This window comes from Pongo abelii, chromosome 1 (genome assembly GCF_028885655.2).
Source record: "Pongo abelii isolate AG06213 chromosome 1, NHGRI_mPonAbe1-v2.0_pri, whole genome shotgun sequence".
Lineage (NCBI taxonomy): Eukaryota > Metazoa > Chordata > Mammalia > Primates > Hominidae > Pongo > Pongo abelii.
Window position 1 is genome coordinate 173,755,345 of NC_071985.2, and position 20,102 is coordinate 173,775,446.

The 20,102-nt window shown below is 40.5% G+C and overlaps 1 protein-coding gene across 21 annotated transcripts in view; it reads right to left on the reverse strand.

The window, feature by feature from the left end:
• Positions 1–20,102, reverse strand: part of FGGY (FGGY carbohydrate kinase domain containing) — a 492,018-nt gene that overhangs the window by 402,824 nt on the left and 69,092 nt on the right. For all 21 annotated transcript variants that reach the window (XR_008514557.2, XR_008514537.2, XR_008514552.2 and 18 more), the window contains one exon: positions 7,374–7,462. Coding sequence is in view for 16 of the 21 variants with exons in the window: in XM_024235117.3 (XP_024090885.2) it covers positions 7,374–7,462 (89 nt within the window). In the remaining 5 variants the exon portion in view is untranslated. The remainder of the gene's footprint in view (positions 1–7,373; positions 7,463–20,102) is intronic.

The window sequence follows — 20,102 nt, forward strand, 5'->3', positions numbered from 1 at the left end:
AAAAGGCCATTAGGTAAAAACTAAAAAAATCGGAATAAAGTATGGAATTTTATTAATGATATCAGTATCAGTCCATTAATTATGACAAATGTATCATAATAATATATTAATGGGAGAAACTGGACATCAAGTATATGGGAATTCTGTAGCATCTTCACAATTTTTCTATAATCCTAAAACTATTTTAAAATTAAAATTTTGTCCAAAATTATAACTAAATTTAATAGCACATACTTTTAAATAATTTATATTGTCTACCCTTGATCATCTAAGATTAATTTCTCTCAGACTCCCAATGTTAGAAAAAGTTCTACTTCCCTTGAACAGCAGTAAAGTTTTTATCTGTTCACTCAGTTAATCTTGATCAAGCTCTGTCTTTGCTTTGGCCACTAGGAAGCTTGGAAACAAATTTATTAGTAATTATGAATTCTCTAAAGGTTCTCTAAAGCTCTTAGCTTCAGTTCAGTTATCTTATCATTATTTTCACTCCATTCTGATTTTTTTCTATTTTGTACAACTTTTTCTTTTTATTATTAGTCACCTCAAATCTCCTTAGACGGAAGATTTATACATATATTTTTCTGACTATTAAAAAATTTCTACTATTCAAATGTATGACTTCTCATTTCTCATGTCATCAAAATTGTAGACAGTAACCCACTTAATAGCAAGAATGTGGCAAATTACTAAAGCATTCTGCTTCAGTTCTTGAATTGCAAAGTGGTAATGACACCACCTGCTGTAAGGATGGTCATGAGGACTAACAGAGTTAACATTTGCTAAATATGCCTAGCACAGATAAAGGAAAGGCACTCAATAAGTGATAATTACCATTATTATTATTAACAAAAATAGCAATAATTATTTTCATTAATATAAGAAAAAGAATGGAGCTGAATTACAAAGTAATCATGGGCCAAATGGTGATTTTCTCAGTGACCCAGATAAACAAAAGTAGCTGCCATATTTCGGAGGATGAGAACAATAAAAGGGGAGAATGGGTAAAAAAAACAAAAACGAAACCTGAAAGAGAAGAGAGGAAAATGGAGAAGAAGAGAGAAAGGGGAGGAGGTGTTCTTACACACTGTCATTGCCAAAAACAAGTTTGAAAGCTTTAAGACAAGGTGAAATTCAATCACTTGTTAGTCTTGACTCTACTAAAATATATTTTTAAAAAAGACCCTCTAGCCTTTTTGGCACTCATTTTCCCCAAAGCCTCCCAAAATAATCACATGTAAGAGCCAAATAAACACCAAATTTCAACCTCTCCTTGGCCCAGAGGATGCCAAGTTGGTGTTTTATTACCCAAAGTTTTTTTGGAATTGGCATATTCAAATTCAGACCCTCATCTTCCTTACTCTAGAAAAGAGAACAGACAATGTGGATTTTTTTTATTAAAAGAACCCTTTATTGTGTAAAAGCAGTTAAAGGTTTTACCCAGAGAACCTCTAACTGTTTTAATAGCCCTGAGAGGGCTTATGGATGAGGAAATAAGGCTCAGGGAGGTAAATAATTTGCTCCAGGTTCTTACAGACAGCACATGATGGAGACACTGAAACCAGGTCAGTCTGACCACAAGGATTTCCCTCTTTCCTCTATGCTTAATGTAAAGACTCATTGCCAAAACTGATAGAGAAAGGGAACTAAATGAAATCGCTAATACCTTTAAAAAGCTTTCTCAGCATTGTGTTAGAAGCTTTCTCTACAATAACCCGATGGAGCAGGTGTTGTCATTATTTCCATCTACAATCAAGGAAGCTCAGAGGGGTTCCTTATTTCACCTTGATATGCAAGTAGAAATAGAGAAGGCAGAAATATTGAGTAAATAAGAGAGAGAAAGACAGATGCAAGCTGTAAGTGGCCCAAAGGAAAGGGCAACCACCTTTGCAAGAGGAACCTGGTACCCAAGGTCCACAGGCTTTGCTCTCTGGAAGAGAGGGAAATGGGAAGGGAGGTCTCTGAAGGTGCTCACAAGTATGGGATGGGTGGGGGAAGGGGATGATTAATTTACACTAATGAAAATAGAATGAGTCATGAGTGTCACAGCCAATAAAAATGGCAGGGATGACTAGACAGCCAATAAATCATTTCTGAGCCTTAAACTTTCTGCTTCCTCAAGGTTTGAGATTGTCAAAGGCAAGGCTAGAAGCCCCCAAGCATGTTCTGATAAGTTAACAAGACGCCCTCCACTTTGTGAACCCAAAAGTATCTGAGACAGATCTCAATCAATTTAGAAAGTTTATTTTCCCAAGGTTAAGGACGCATCTGTGACACAGCCTCAAGAGGTCCTGATGGCAAGTGCTCAAGGTAATCGGGGCACAGCTTGCTTTTATACATTTTAGGGAGACACGAGACATCAATCAATACATGTAAGGTTAATACTGATTTGATCCAGATGGGTGAGAAAACTCAAAGCAGGGGCTTCCAGATCGTAGGTAGATTTAAAAATTTTCTGATTGACAATTGGTTGAAAATGTTACTATCAATAGAAAAGAATGTCTGGGTTAGGATAAGCAGTTGTGGAGACCAAGGTTTTACTATGCAGATGAAGCCTCCACTTAGCAGGCTTCAGAGAGAATAGACTGTAAACATTTCTTATGAGACTTAAGGTTTGTTGATGTTAGTATTGGTTGGCTTGTCCTGAATTCCAAAAGGGAGGACTGTATAAGGGGGAATGTCTTACCCATACCCTTCCCATCATGGCCTGAACTGGTTTTTCAGGTTAAATTTGGAATGCCTTTGGCCAAGAGAAGGGGTCCATTCAGATGGCGGGGGGCCTTAGAATTGTATTTTTTGTTTACAACTTTTAAATTCAAAAAATTCATTAGGCCTTTAAAACACTTCCAATCTCTCACTCAGAGTCACATCCTACCTTCATGTATATTCTGTTAGGCAGTGTTGTCCAAAGTTACCTGATCATATACTACCTAGGCACTTGTTAACATACAAATTCCCACATCTCCCATGGAGATTCTGATTCATTAGGCTGAAAACTAGAAGACCTGGGGATACGTGTTTTGAACAAATCATTCCGGTAATTCCTATAATCCAACTAATTTGGAAAAATTGCTTTAATAGGATTCTCACAAGAAGTTTGCAAGATAGATATAACAATCCCCATGCTATAGACAAAAAGAGTGACACTCAAAGAAGGGAAGAGACTTGCCCAAGGTCACACAACTAGTGTGGCAAAATCAAAGCCGGTAAGTCATATTGTTAGTCCACCGTGTGTATGCATGCCACCGCACTTTATCTGAGCCACAGCTAGCTTCAAAAAGCCTCTCCTTGGTGACTGAATATGGCACCGGAAACCAGGAAATGGGACACAGAATACCCAGAGCCATCAGAAAGAATCAGGGAGGCAGTCAAAGTGCTGAGTACAACATCAAAGAAAAAGAGAAGGAAAGCCATGTTCTCCTCCATCTCTTGTTCCAGCTTTGAGTCCTCTGGATTTGCAGGCCAATGGGGTATTGCCCATACACATGACAACTAGCACTGCTTGACTAACAAACAAGACCATTTGGCCAAAATGATCAAAACATTTCTTTCACGGATATACAATGATGAAAAAACCTAGAGAAAGATTCTCTCAGAAATAACTTGGAACAATTAACATCACACCAAAAGAGGAATGCCCAAGATGATATCTTCACCTACACACTGCCCTCCCCACTGATGATAACCATGATGGTGACTAATTACACCTTCCAGGGTAAAGTTCAGACCACTCCTCCAGGGACCTCCTGCCAGAGATGGCATGTACCTGAGGTTTGCAGAGGCCATTTTCACAAGCATATGCATCTCTCTGCCCCAGGACCTTTGGCTAATAATTGTTTCATGGCAAGGAGGTTCGGGGTTGCTGACATTAAGAATGACATGTTTGTGAAATGTTCTCTGTTGTCTCCCTGCTGGAAGCCCCCGCTGCTGAATTATCACACCCTATCAACTCATTACAAAAAAGAATGAGATAGGAGAGATGGTACTGCTATTTCTGGCTTCCCTTGAGTTCAAACAAGAAGGAAAGAGAGTAGGATCTGACCCCTCTCTGAATAAGCTGATTTTAAGATACAATACCTGCCTCCCTAATTACTAGAGGTTTATCTATCCTCTGGGAAATGATTCCCTTCTTCACAGGTTTGTTCAACCCAGATTCTAAATCTTTTTCAAGATGAGAAGACCTGCCTTGACCTTAAGCATCTCCTTAAATCTGGGGTCATCATGACAAAAGGCTTGTCATACTTAAAGATTTCATGTCCAACCTGTCTATATAACCCCACACATACACTCACTCTGTTAATTATAGTAGCCACAATTTCACACTCAATGAGTATTTTATACAAGTCTCTATTGTGTAGCATGTGCTCTATTTTTAACATTCATAATTTACTGAAAAATAGTTGTTGACTTCAACATATATACTTCTAAAGTATGGGATAACTGAGGTACATTTACATAAAAAGCAAACAAGTACATAACACATCCATCCAGTTAAATCAGCTTCCTTGAAAAATTTATCTCCTAGTTAATATTAGAGGCCAAAATACACACACACACACACACACACACACACACACACACACGAGCTATACATCACACAATGACATTCCAGTCAATAACAGACTGCATATATGACAGTGGTCCCATAAGATATTAGTGGAGCTGAAAAATTCCTATCACCTAGTGACATCTTGATGATCCTGACCCTGTGTAGGCCTTGGATAATGTGTATGTTTGTATCTCAGCTTTTAACAAAAAAGTTTAAAAAGTGAAAAAAAAAGCTAATAGAAAAAAGCTTATTGAATCAATATCGTGAAAACAGCCATACTGCCCAAGGTAATTTATAGATTCAATGACATCCCCATCAAGCTACCAATGACTTTCTTCACAGAACTGGAAAAAAACTACTTTAAAGTTCACATGGAACCAAAAACGAGTTCACATTACCAAGACAATCCTAAGCCAAAAGAACAAAGCTAGAGGCATCACGCTACCTGACTTCAAACTATACTACAAGGCTACAGTAACCAAAATAGCATGGTACTGGTACCAAAACAGAGATGTAGACCAATGGAACAGAACAGAGCCCTCAGAAATAATGCCGAATATCTACAACCATCTGATCTTTGAGAAACCTGACAAAAACAAGAAATGGGAAAGGATTCCCTATTTAATAAATGGTGCTGGGAAAACTGGCTAGCCATACGGAGAAAACTGAAACTGGATCCCTTCCTTACACCTTATACAAAAATTAATTCAAGATGGATTAAAGACTTACATGTTAGACCTAAAACCATAAAAACCCTAGAAGAAAACCTAGGCAATATCATTCAGGACATTGGCATGGGCAAGGACTTCATGACTAAAACATCGAAAGCAATGGCAACAGAAGCCAAAATTGACAAATGGGATCTAATTAAACTAAAGAGCTTCTGCACAGCAAAAGAAACTACCATCAGAGTGAACAGGCAACCTACAGAATGGGAGAAAATTTTTCCAACCTACTCATCTGACAAAGGGCTAATATCCAGAATCTACAGTGAACTCAAACAAATTTACAAGAAAAACAGAACCCCATCAAAAAGTGGGCGAAGGATGAACAGACACTTCTCAAAAGAAGACATTTATGCAGCCAAAAGACACATGAAAAAATGCTCATCATCACTGGCCATCAGAGAAATACAAATCAATACCACAATGAGATACCATCTCACACCAGTTAGAATGGAGATCCTTAAAAAGTCAGGAAACAACAGGTGCTGGAGAGGATGTAGAGAAACAGGAACACTTTTACACTGTTAGTGGGGCTGTAAACTAGTTCAACCATTGTGGAAGTCAGTGTGGCGATTCCTCAGGGATCTAGAACTAGAAATACTATTTAACCCAGCAATCCCATTACTGGGTATATACCCAAAGGATTATAAATCATGCTGCTATAAAGACACATGCACACGTATGTTTATTGTGGCATTATTCACAATAGCAAAGACTGGAACCAACCCAAATGTCCATCAAGGATAGACTGGATTAAGAAAATGTGGCACATATACACCATGGAATACTATGCAGCCACAAGAAAGGATGAGTTCATGTCCTTTGGAGGGACACGGATGAAGCTGGAAACCATCATTCTCAGCAAACTATTGCAAGGACAAAAAACCAAACACCACATGTTCACACTCATAGGTGGGAATTGAACAATGAGAACACTTGAACACAGGAAGGGGAACATCACACACTGGGGCCTGTTGTGGGGTGGGAGGAGGGGGGAGGGATAGCATTAGGAGATATACCTAATGTAAATAACGAGTTAATGGGTGCAGCACACCAACATGGCACATGTATACCTAATTAACAAACCTGCAGGTTGTGCACACGTACCCTAGAACTTAAAGTATAATGAAAAAAAAAAGAAGAAAGCATATTGAATAAGAATACAAAGAAAATATTTTTGTACAGCTGTATAATGTGTTTGTGTTTTGAGATAAGTGTTATTACAAAAGAGTCAAAAAGTTCAAAAGTTTATGCAGTAAAAAATGCTACAGTAAGCAAAGGACAATTATTAAACAAATTTTTAAAATAAATTTAGTGTAGCCTACCTGTACAGTGTGTATAAAGTCTATAGAAGTGTACAGTAATATCCTAGTCCTCTGCATTCAATCACCACTCACTCACTGACTCACCCAGAGCAACTTCTAGTCCTGCAAGCTTCATTCATTGTAAGTGCCCTATAAGAGTATACTATTTTTTATCTTTTACATTGTATTTTTATGATATCTTTTCTATGTTTAGATATACAAATAAGTACCATTGTGCACAATGGCCTACAGTATTCAGTACAGTAACATGCTCTACAGGTTTGTAGCCAAGCAGCAATGGGCTATACCATACAGCCTAGGTATGTAGTAGAATACGCCATCTAGATTTGTGAAAGTATACTCTATGATGTTTGCAACAATAATGAAATCACCTAACAACACATTTCTCTGAATGTATCCCTGTCCTTAAGGAACGCATGACTGTGTGTGTGAGTGTGTGTGTGTGTGTGTGTTTATTTTTTCCTTTTATTCATCATGTAAAAAGTGCCTTTGGAAAAACCCACATTTCACTCTGGATTTTTCGTATCTCCTTCAAATGTAACCAGTTTTAATGAATGGTCTTCACCTTGGATACTCACATTCCAGGGCTCTTAGGAACAACAGTGTTTGGGCATGTGTAGTAGAGGTCGAAGATAGATTCAAGATGTTTCATGTATGCAAAATCACATGCAGATGTACCAAAAGTATATCCAGTCAAAGAGAGTTAAGAAAGCAATATATATACAGACATCCAAGAATGGAAGAATGCAAACACAATCCAACTTGTAATTAACATACCGTGCTGTGACACCTGTTGCCTTCCACGATAAGAAGTCTGGGAGATCAAAGAAATGTCCCGCCTTATCCCAGCAAGTCTCTCTCAAGTTCTGCCAAATTAAATATATATTAGAATCAATTAGGGGGTTTTTCCACCATCTCTTCTTTCAATAATATTTCAAATTTTTCAAAACAAAAGCATAGCCAACAATGCCCATTGAAACATCTGTTCAGGAGCTTGGTGGGGGTAGGAATAATAGAAAAGCAGTACTTTTACAAGAAAGAAAAACTGAATACTTGATCCTTCCAAAAATGACCGTAATTTCCCTTAAAACCCTCTGTGCCAACCTGGGAGGACAGAAAGCTGTGTTAGTCCATTTTCACACTGCTGATAAAGACATACCCGAGACTGGGTAATTTATAAAGAAAAAGAGGTTTAATGGACTCACAGTTTCACGTGGCTGGGGAGGCCTCACAATCATGGCAGCAGACCAGAGAAAGAAATGAGAGCCCAGAGAAAGGGAAAACCTCTTATAAAACCATCAGATCTTGTGAGACTTACTCACTACCACGAGAACAGCATGGGGAAAACTACCCTCATGATTCAATTATCTCCCACCAGGTCCCTCCCACAACACGAGAGAATTATGGGAGCTACAATTGAAGATGAAATTTGGGTGGGGATGCAGCCAAACCATATCAAAAGCACACTCTGTAAGGTATGCAATCCATCTTCCCAGTGAATGGTGATGGACATATAAGATTTCAGAGCAGATATAAGCTGGAAAGAAGCTATACTCAGAAACTGCCCAATGAAACTAAATGTCCCCTGCCATATAAAATTCTCCACATGCCAACTGGTTACAAAGGCAATAGAAAAAAAGATGATAGTCCCTGCCCTCAAAGAACTTCCAGTCTAAGTCAAAGAGAATGGCCACATAAGCAAGCCGTCGTACATTTTAAAGATTTGGTTCTCTATATTGCAAAATGGCCAGGTTTTTTCTTACTGCTGGGCATTTTCTTTCCTTTGCCACTTCTGCCTAAAACATTCATTCCTCACCCACCACCCTGTGCCCTCCCAGGATCAACATCATCCCCTTCCTCATTTGGTTAACCCTACCCACCACCATTCCTTGAGGGGGTTTCCAGGATCTCCTGGAAATCAAAGCCAGTAAGTCATATTGTTAGTTTAGGTCTAGTTGTCATACAACCCATACCACCCCCATAATCATTTGTGTAATGTTGATATGGTTTGGCTGTGTCTTCACTCAAATCTCATCTTGAATTGTAGTTCCCATAATCCCCAAGTGTCATAGGAGGTACCCTGTGGGAGGTAATTGAATCATGGGAGTGGTTACCTCCATGCTGTTCTCATGATAGCAAGTGAGTTCTCACAAGATCTCATGGTTTTATAAGGGGCTTCCCCTGCTTTCACTCTGCACTTCTCTCTCCTGCCACCAAATGTAGAAGGACATGTTTGCTTCTCCTTCTGCCATGATTGTAAGTTTCCTGAGGCCTCCCCAGCCATGCTGAACTGTGAGTCAATTAAATTTCTTTCCTTTATAAATTACCCAGTCTTGGGTATGTTTTTATTAGCAGTGTAAGATCAGACTAATACAAAAGTCTTTCTTTCCTGACAGACTGACTATAAGCTCTTGTGAGGTCAAGGATCTTGTCAGTCACGTTCACCATAATATTGGATGATTGTCTCCTCTTCTCCACCCCAACTGAGAGGACCCTCAGCTGCCAAGCAGAAACTACTTAACTCTCATCCCCTTACTACAAGCACTTGGTTGGACCAGGTTTAGACCTGTGACCTAGTTGTACCAACCAGATTTCTTCTCCCAAGAACTTAGAATCAGGACCCAAATGGAACCATTTCACTTCTGCCTATGAATGGAACTGGAGGTGAGATAAACTTGAAAAGCATGAAGTGGCCATTTTCTGTCAAACACCTGAAGAGGTAGAATTTCAAAAACAGAATAGTAAAGAAGACAGAGGCACTAGCAAGAAAGGTTTCCTACCATCCAGATAACCTTCCATGTCCTGGTTTCTATTACTCCCTCTCCAAAAAGCTATAAAAGGAATTATAAGCATAGGAGTATCTCTGGGAACCTAAGGGCAACAATGCAGAAGTTCCAAAAGAGGCATATTTCAGTACCTGCTGCAGGGTAACACACAGTAGGAACTCAACAAATATTTGTTGAATTACTAGACAAACTGCTCAGCTTCACCTTCCAATTCCTCTTACGTGAGGGGTGCTTCAGTTTATAAAGGGCTTCCACATGTGTTATCTCCTTAAAGCAACACAAAAGTCCTGGGTGTTATTATATCTATTTTATATACAACTGGCCTTTATCAGAATTCTGTGAGTTCCTCCTACATAGTGCTTCCCTAACACTACTATATAAACACCAACATCTATTTACAGCAGATAAACGGTACTATCCCAAGTGCTGGCCCTATCAAAACAATATCAAAAGAGTTCAGATCTAAAAGGCAAAGTATCAAGCTGATTCTCTGTTATTGTTGTTGTTTTAACTTCCTAAACATCTAGGTGAAAGCTTGTGTCTAGAAAGGGACCTGCCCTAAACTTCTCTTTGAATGCCCATTCTAAGATGTTAATGTTAAATCAAGCAAAACTTAAAGATACTAAATATTCCTAACACAGCTAAGAACTAGTAGTATCTCTGTATAAGGTCTAACAAGCCACAGTCAGAAAATGGTAGCCTTTGAAACGATGTGAGTCAAACTACCAGAATGCCTTTGGCTAGTCCCTGAAATCTATTTCCATATGTCTTGTGGTTTCAGCAATCAGTGGTCAGGGAGAGGAGAAAAGGCAGCCTCTTTCTAAAGGTTCCAGAAATCAAAGGCCAGTGACCAGACATGAACCGCCAAACCACTGCAGCAACAACCAGTGCTTCAAGCCAAAGCACAAAAATCTTCTTAAACTCAGGCAAAAAAAAAAAAAAAACTACTTTAGGTCTTGTGTGTGGTCATTAAAGACATTACATAACGACAGCTTTTAGCCTGTAGCCACACAGACAGCCACTGTGGGACAACAGAACCCAAGTAGAATGTCACAAAGAACTCAAGCCTTTTGCCAAAAAGAGACACTGGGAATAGGAGGAGCAAGGAGTCCAGGCGATCTTTCTTTTTGAGACCACACTAAACGTCACCAATCAAAGCTGGAGATCCCAGCCCAACCTCTCCTCTCTAAGGAGATAACACATGTGGAAGCCCTCTATAAGCTCTGAAGCACTCCTCACATAAGAGGAACTAGAAGATGAAGCTGAGCAGTTTGTCTAGTAATTCAACAAATATTTGTGGGATGAGCAACTAGAAATAACATGTTGTAGGAAGTCTGAGGTACTCTTAAGGATGCACATGGTCTCAGAAGGGAAGATAGCAGTATTCCCTGCTTTCTCTACAAAAGAAAAGTCTGGAGATAGGCCAGCAAAGAGGAATAAGGACTGGATGAGAGGAAATGTCTCCAGAAGCCTAATCCCTTACCTTGAGATGCCAGCAGGAATCTGTGAGGATCCCATGCAGTTTTTTGTTTGTTTGTTTGTTTTGGTTTTTTTTTGTTTGTTTTTTTTTTTTTTTTGAGGTGGAGTCTCACTCTATCACCAGGCTGGAGTGTAGTGGCGTGATCTCGGCTCACTGCAACCTCTGACCCTGGGGTTCAAGAGATTCTCCTGCCTCAGCCTCCCGAGTAGCTGGGACCACAAGTGCGTGCCACCACACCCTGCTTTTTTTTTTTTTTTTTTGTATTTTTAGTAGAGACAGGGTTTCACTATGTTGGCCAGGCTGGTCTCAAACTCCTGACCTTCTGATCCGCCCACTTCAGCCTCCCAAAGTGCTGGTATTACAGGCGTGAGCCACCGTGCCCAGCCCCACGCAGTTTTTTATATTAGGCTACCTGATTCACAAGTGCTTTGTCATCAAATGCCATATTGGCCAAGAGCACATTACCCCCATAGATGGATTTTTAGTCTAGTTCTGCAGAAAAATCTCTCTGTCCCTCCTCCTCTCTGGCCCATACAATCGCAGCCAAAGGCCTCAATCTTACTGAATTAATTCTCTACTTGTAACCACTGGGCCTGCATTAGGACACAGTGATCGTCCTCTAAGTCCTCCACAGTTTACAACAGTGTTCTCATTTAATCTACAGAGTGGTGCAGAGGCGTGTAGGTAATACACAATACTCACACATTAAGGAACTGGGCCCAAAGTCACAGGGTTTCCAGCTCTAAAGTAAATGTTCTTTCCTTCCACTATGCCACAGTTACCACCCTGAACCTCCCAGTCCAATCAGAGGTGTGATTTTGGGCCTTTTGGAAATGTCATAATGGAAGCTATTGCCACTCTTTACATAAGAAAAGACAAACAAAAGCCCTTTTAAGCACATTTCCATACAATTTCAATCCTGGACAGCTCATGTAACTCCTATGTACTTATCATCTCCCATGCACAACGTTGCACGGATTAGAGAGTGCAAGGAGCAGGCCCTCGACACACACCAATTTCAGATGTATCTCATTAGGTGATGGCCTAATAGAGTTCAAACTAGGAGCTCTCTGTGCTGAACGAGTTAAGTCTTTCTATCCTCCAGTTACCAGGCAACTAACAAAAACTAGTCTTTTCAAGAAAAAAAGAAAAGTGATTTGGGTTATATGACTTGGCACAAAAGCCTTCTGCATTCCAACAACAATCCTTTGAGTTAAGCAATCCCTCAGCTTAAAACAACCAAAGAGAACAGCTTTTTTTTAAAAAAAGAAAAAATTATCTATTACTTCATCAAACCACAGCATTTCTTGGGAGGAGGCTACTACTCAAAGCTCACACAGCTGTGGGTCTAAGCAGAGGGTGGAGGTAGGGCAGTATGTCCAAGATTCAAGGCTGCAGCCGCCCTGCCAGCCTCAGGACAGAGAGAAGTAGCTTTCACCCTTTCCCTCCCACTGCAGGGAAGCTGTGAGGTTTCTGCTGCTTCTAGACACCGAGGGAACTCATGAGGGAAATGAGGCAGCTACTGCAATGACACCAGGGTCGAGGGGCAACATGAGAAGATAGGCATGACCAGTTACAAAGGATTATCCAAGTAATCTACTATGTAATTGCAAAGGGATTCTATCTGGGTTATCTGCTGTGAGCAGTAAATAAAAGGGAGGGAACAGCTCCCTAATTCCCCACTCAATAAATAGTACTGCCTGCACATTCCAAGTACTCATGCTGTTGTTTTCCAGCACAACTACCCAAGAAAGAGCAAGACCTTATCCTCACTCTATGTTCAAGACTCCAAATTAGGGCACAGGCCAATAGCCCAGAGAGAAAGGAGTTTCAGGAAGAGACGTAATCTTCAATGTCATTCTTAAAAGAAATATGACGCTGGAAGCATGGAGTAGGTCATAAACCTCAGCCAGAAACTTCTCGGAATGAATAAAACAATTGTGTGTTTCAAACTCCCATGCACAGAGACAGAACATCAGAAATATTTCAAGTCAGATAGGCAGATAAGCTGAGAGGTCTGCACTACTAGAGGTATCTTTCTAAAAACATAAAGCTTCCCATTCCATTCCTTCATTAAAGATGGTGTGATATCTCCTCATGGCCTAGAATCCCATTTTAACTCTGTAGTCTGGCTCTCAGGACTCTTAACCTGGCTCCAACTTGGCTGTGATCATTATGATGATGACTTTCTGGGCTCATCTCCTAACACCCTCCATTCGGTTCTCACCTCTTTTACTTTCCCAAATGCATTACACTTTCATATTTCCAGACCTCTGTTTCAGCTGGTATCTCTACTTGAATTGACTTTCCCATCTTCTCCCTTTATCGAAACTCTGCCCTTGATTCAAATCCAGCTCAGATGTCACCTTTTCTGTGAATCTCTCCATCCCATGCTGTATCTTAATTATTCATTCATATACCTAAATCCACCTTGAAATGACAAACTTCTGAAGGGCAAGAGCCAAGTCTAACTCATGAAAAAAAAATGCAGTTTCAGGAGATATAAGAAAATCTAAAGCCAGGTCCTTTCGAGAGAAAGATGTACACAAAGGAAGAGATAATTAATAAGATGATATATGACAATAACGTAATAAGCCCGATACCAAGGTTTGATGAGTCAGCCTCATAACATTATTGTAATATTTTGTGTGTGGCCATATATCTGCCTCTAATGAGTAATCACAGACAGGGCTCAGACGAGGGAAAGGGTTTGGGACCTGGGGAGGCTTTTCTAAGGGCTTCCGGGAAGAGATGCAAGCAGAGGCCTAAAGATCAAGTGGAATAAATATTTATGTCACTGCTGAGAAAGACCCAAGAAACAAAAATCTGAATAGACAAGACGCATTACCCCCATTAGATGAGGATTTGTTTAATGGTAACATCATAGAATTTATTTGTAAAATGAAATAATTCCATTGTATAATTTATTTAATTTTCAAAAACTGGAGTTATATGCATCCCTTTCCCCCACTTTCCTCCCCCGAAGGGCTTTGATCTTCTTGTACGAAAAGAAAAACTTATAATCCACACTAGAGTTGATTTCCCAACCATAAAATATGTTATCATTTTAATGAAAACTCATCATATTCAGCAAAGCTGACTTTACCTAGGAGTGTGACACCACTGTACATATTAGGAAAACAAGGCTGAAGTAGATGGGGTCTAAGAACTTTAGAGTCTGGCAGACCTGATTTTGATTACCGTCCTCACCACTTAACAGCTGTGTAGCTTTAGGTAAATTAATTTCTTTAAGCCCCAGTTTCCTCAAAGCCACATTCCTAGCATCTTCCCCCAAGGATGCTGTGAGAATTAAATGAAATAATATAAAGCGCCTGATAAGTCAACAAGATTCACTCTTCTGCTACAGAGTTTCACAGTTTTCAAAGCACTTTGACATGCATGATCTCATCTGACCTGTATAATTCTTCAAGGCAGGGAGGGCAAGGAGTCAGAAAACTATGCTTGCAGATTATGAACCTAAAGCCCAGGAAGGGACCAAGATTATCCCCAGGTCCCACACAACAGTTAAATGGAAAGTCAGACCAAATTTTGCATCACTAATGCCCAGCCCAATGTTTGAGTTCAGTCATCTGCCTCTCTAAAACATAATATAATGCAGAAGTGCATTTCTCACTGGAGGAGATGAGAGAGATGCCACAGTGACCTGGATCAAGCAATGCCTTGTGGGTGGTACCAACTATGGGAGAGAGGGAGACAGCCCTAATAGGAAGAGAAGGCTTTGGAAAGGGTGAACAGGTCTTTGGAGCAGACATGAAAGAAAGTCAAAGACTGGGACCAGGGGAGAAATGAGGAAGTCTTCCTCAACCTCTCACTCTCCAGGACCTTCTCATGCCCTTCTCATCAGTGCTTTTCTGTCTCCTTCATGGGCTCCTTTTCTTTAGCTGCTCTTTAAATGTTAATGCTCCCCAGGGATCTTACCTCATCCAAATGTTCTTCTCACTGTTCCCATGCTCTCTGAGAAATATCAGTCACTCCTGTGATTCCAACCAACTACACGCTGAATAACATGCCAAATCTCAAACTCCAATTCAAACTCTCTTCTGAGACATGTCTCCTGGATGTCCCACTGCACCTCCAACTCAACATGTCCAAGACAGAATCTGCTATCTTCCCCCAAGTGTGTTCCTCCTCCTTGATTTCCAATGCCAGTTGATCCAGTTACCAAAGGAGTCATCTTCTACCTCTACCAAAGGAGTCATCTTCTACCTCTTCTCTCATTCCTTACATTCAACTACCATTCTAATTTCAACTCCCAATTAATTCATGAAGAGGTGCCCACCTCATCACCCTGTATTAGAGTTCTTCAGAGAAACAGAAGCAATAGTGTGTATATGTCTATGTGTGTACACATTTAGGACTCAACTCTGGTGTTTCCTACTCCATGAAATCACCCATGATATCTCTATGCTGAGTTAGATGCTCTTATGCTATGCCCCTATAGTACTCTGTGAATATCCCTATCACTGCATTTCCCATCATCTGTTCAATTGTCTGTCTCTCTCACTAGACTGAAAGCTCCTCAAAGACAAGAGCTATGTGTTTTATTAAATATCTCTACTCCTAGGATACAGCATTTTGTCTGATCTATAGATGATGAATCATGTTAGCTAATGAATGAATAAATGAATGAATGAGCAGACATGTAGAAGCCAAATGAAAGTCTGCAGAAATAAAAGGAATGAAAGGATAAATGAATGAGGTTGTGAATAAGAACTGTCCCAGTTTCTCTTTTTTCATTCAACCTAATGGCTTTTCTCAGTCTGTTTCAGGAGCAGAGACATATTCTAGGCAAGCCAGACTGCCAGGAAGATAAATTTCTTCTCTCAGGGTTAGCGGGTCCTTTGGAGAAGTTTCATTTTAATTGGAAAATGGATTCATTCACTTCCTGGCTTGGACTCCCAGGTCAGTGCAGCACCACTGAATTGCTGCCAAGTACCAATGGAGAGGGGGGCTGCAGCGGGGAGAGTGCTCCATCAAATGTTGAGCGCTCTGGGACACCTGAGGATAACCTGGCATCTGTTCCAAGCTGGCTCACACAGATGCCCCTTCTTCTTTCTTCCCAAATGTCCTTCAACCCAAACTTAATCATCTCCAACCCATAAAGGACAGGCATACTTTACTGTTTCAACTGGCCTTTCTTTGGAGTCTATTTGGGTATGTGCATCCTTACTTGTTCATTTACACCACTGTTGCAGAGTTCCACTGTGATTTCCTGCCAGGCATGGACAAAGGCCACAACTCAAAAGTTCCTTCACAACTCAAGTAGTAGAATAAGATCACAACTTAAACTCTTCCTTATGATGGATCCCTAATGGTCCAACCTCACAGAAAATATTTCTAGGAAAATTTATTGCATGTTTTGTCACGGGTCCTTGAGGAGGGCACTGGTCCTTTGTGATGATTCCTGGCTTCCTCTTTAGCCTCACCTCTCAACACCTTCACCTGTCAGCATCTCCACAGTCCCTGATTCTCCAAACAGACTGGTCCAACAGTAGTTCTGATCAGGCAATATGCTACTCTATGCAGAGGGCCTCACTACATTCTGCTGCCTCTTCTCCAGAACCAGAATGCAAGAGTGAATATCCTGGCTCTAGTACTTTGTAGCTAGGTGGCCTTGAGCAACCTACTCAACTACTCTTTATCTCAATTTCTTCCTCCTATAAAAATTACTGAGGACAATAATAGTGCCTATGCCATAGGGTTGATGGTGGATCAAATGAACAAATATAGGTAATCTGTTTACAGCACCTGGCACATAGTAAGCACTTTTTATCTATGATTGTTCTTATTATTACTTAGAATGTCATTTTCACTACATCTTTCCCTCTTCAGGAAAGAGTAGGGGCTTTAGATTCAGACAAATCTTAGTCCAAATGTTGGTTCTCCTACTTATTAGTGGTGTTATTTCTGACTAGTAGTCACCTAATGTCTATGAGTCTCACTTTGTTCATTTGTAGCAACATTTAACTCATAGGATTGTTAGCCGAATTCAATTCAGTGAGATTATACATGTTCATGTGCCCATCCTTGTACACTCCTAGTAAACATTAGTTTCCTCCACAATTCTTGTTCTTCTCAAATTACGTGTGGGCCTGTCTCTTCTACTAGACCCTTAGCTCTTTTTTTAGGAAAGAACTATAATTTATTCATCTATCTTCCCAGAATTAGCATCAAATAACTATTTTTCAAGTAAAATATTTCTTGACTTTGCAAAAAATGGTCTGTCAGTCCTGGTTTGTGCCCAACTATGTGCTAGGTATGCTCATAGAAGATGAAAGGCAGGAATATACTTCCTATCCTCAGGTTAGTTACTGGCTAGGTGGAACAAAGAATCTATGCATATGAAACACACAGGAAGAATGTATAAATAGTACAGAATAATTCAAGTTCTAAAATACATAATTTATAAACTATGGATTCTGTATGATCATGAAGGAGACAGTGCTGTGGGAAGGAGGTAATAAGGGGGTTACTTAGGAGGCAATGTCAGATCTGTGTGTAGAGGGAAGGCAAAGACTGAGGAAGATGGGATGGAGGTCAGTCCACATTGAGGCAATGGCCTGAGTAAAAGTGCAGGCAGAAGCATCAGCGGCATCCACGGCCATGGAGAAGGAACTATGAGAAGGTCAGTCTGACAGACCTGTGTTGAGATGCAGTAAGAGGTAAATCTGGACTTGTATTAGATACTTGGGTCAGAAAAGAATGGGAGCCACCATCAGTCCTTGTGTGGAGAGTGTTTTGTAAACACAGTTTTAGGAATGTTAGGACAGCAATAACCTAGTGGGAAGCCCAGAGGAGAGAAGAAATAGGAGGCAGGAGGATGTGTTCCTGTATACATTTCTGACACAGAGGGAGGAGAAAGGACAGAGCAAATGGAAAGAATGGAAAATGGAGAAAAAAGAGAAGAAGTACAGGAAAGAAAATGAAACAAGAAAAATTAAATAGAAGAGGAGAAAGAAGAAGAAAATAAAGACAAAAGCAAAAGATGAACAAAGAGACCAAAAAGAATGGGGTGAAGAAAAAGAACAGCTTAAACATGAGACGTGAATAAAATGTGTGGGAAACAACAGCAGGACCATGACAATGTCCCCAGCAAGACAAAGCATCGAGAAGGCAGGGCAGAAACCAGCCGTGTTCGCGGTCTGCACACTGTCTTTCCTCTAGATGAATGAAGTCATGGCTAACGTCACTGCCTCTGAGTCACACGCCACCCCCCATCACCCAAGAGAGGCGGAAAGGGCCCTGTCTAGTATTCAGTCCCACCCTCTTGGACAAGTGGGGTTAATTCACTGCTTTATTCTCAGGCACACTGTCTAGTCTTGAGACAACTGAAATAAGGAGAGCTGCTCTGTCTGCCCAGGGAGGACGTGAGTGCTCAAAGCTCATCTTCTCCGGAGTTCTCAGGTCCAGGTCCTTGAGACAGAAGAGTCGGGAAAAATGTCACAAATAGCTTCTGACCTTTCTCTGATTGTGGCTAGGGTGAACTGGCTCCATCCCATGAGGTCCCCCTTCACCCCTGCAAAGAATCCTGTAATTAATAGCATGGAATATATAAAAGGGACTTAAAGGAACTTTTGGCGGACTCACAGAGCTTCTTGCAGTCTAAGCTCTCACTATTCTATATTTGCAGCCCCACGGAGGTCTCATTTCCTCCGACTGCCACCAGACTAGCTTTTACAAACTGCCTCATCTCAACTGCTTATTACCCAATTCCAATTCATCCACTGGCCCACAACCTACATATTACCTCCCCCGGCCCCTAAATCCTAACTGGGCTGTATTTCTAGAGTAACCCAAGTTCCCACTGCACTAATGCTGTACTGTGACTTTATCTCTTATCTCCTCTCTAGAATATGAGCATCCTGGGAATAGTGACTCTGTTTTCCTTACTGCTATATTCCCAATATTTAACAAAGTATCTGGAACAAAACAAATTTTCAATAAATATTTGCTGAATGAATGAACGTCCTTGAACAACTCTGGCAGGAACTTCTTAGCACCACAATATTTTTATTTCTAAAACACACACCCATTTTTACAGCCATCATTCTGAGAAATTTGTGAAGGACACCCTGTAAGGTATTAATAATAGTGCAAGTGGAACTGCCCTGGAAGCATTTACTCGGGGGGGGCCTCGGGATGGATTCACTGTCTCCAGCTCCTCTGCTCCCCTAAACTTTGGTTTCTGAGCTGCTGTAGAAACAGCACAGGCTGGAGTTAGATCTGAGCTGGGCCCCAGCTCTACCCACTCAGTAGCTGCATGAGGTAAGTGTCTCTCAGACTGTTCCCACCCACTCAAACAGGAATAATACTCTCTCCCCAAGTCCTCCGGACGATTAAAAAGCACTATTTTTTAAATTTCCTACCCTTCAAACAATGTGAATTCCATTTCCCTTCACTCTTATATTTCTTACCTGCCTCTAAAGGTAAGTATATGAAAAATAGACCTCACTAATTTTCTTTCCAAAAATCAACTTTTTCTGTCACTATCATCTGAAAATCTATCACTACCATCAACATTCTACAATTTATCAAATACCTTCTGATACATAATAGTACATCAACATAATTTTTTAGACAGAAAACTAAGGCCCATAAGTGAACTGAATTGCCCAGATAATGCAGATAATAGGTAGAAAGCCTGGAGGAAAGCCCTGGCCACTTGAACTCCAAACTCAGTACTCCTTCACCACTCTCCAGCTACTGCTTCCCAGGACATGGGAGGTGCTCGATAAATACCTGCACAGTGATTCACTCTCTTTCTCAGGTCCGTGGGCTTGTCTGTGACCCCCAGCCAAAGCCAAGCCACACAGCCTCATGCCAAGACAATTGCAGTAGGGTTCACTCTAGTCCCTGGTTCTCTTCTCATCTCCCTCAGGTTCACAGAATGCCAGCATTGAAGAAGAGTTTCAGGGCTTACATGCACCGGTTGTTCCCAAATGCCAGAACATGGACTGGTGATAGTCCAGGACCAATAATTTTCACTAATCAGTGGTGAAATAATAATAATGATAGAAAAATAAAGTTCTTCTTATCAATAAAATTATGAATAATTAATCAGTAAAATGAGAAAGAGACTGTATTTCCTAATTGCTTGTTTTGCTTTGCTTGGGTAAGCATCAATACTCTACACATGTGGCGTTACTGAGAAAAAATGTACGTCCATGCCACAGTTCAGACCCTTTAGCAAAGCCATAATGAGAAACAGAGGCCAGGTAG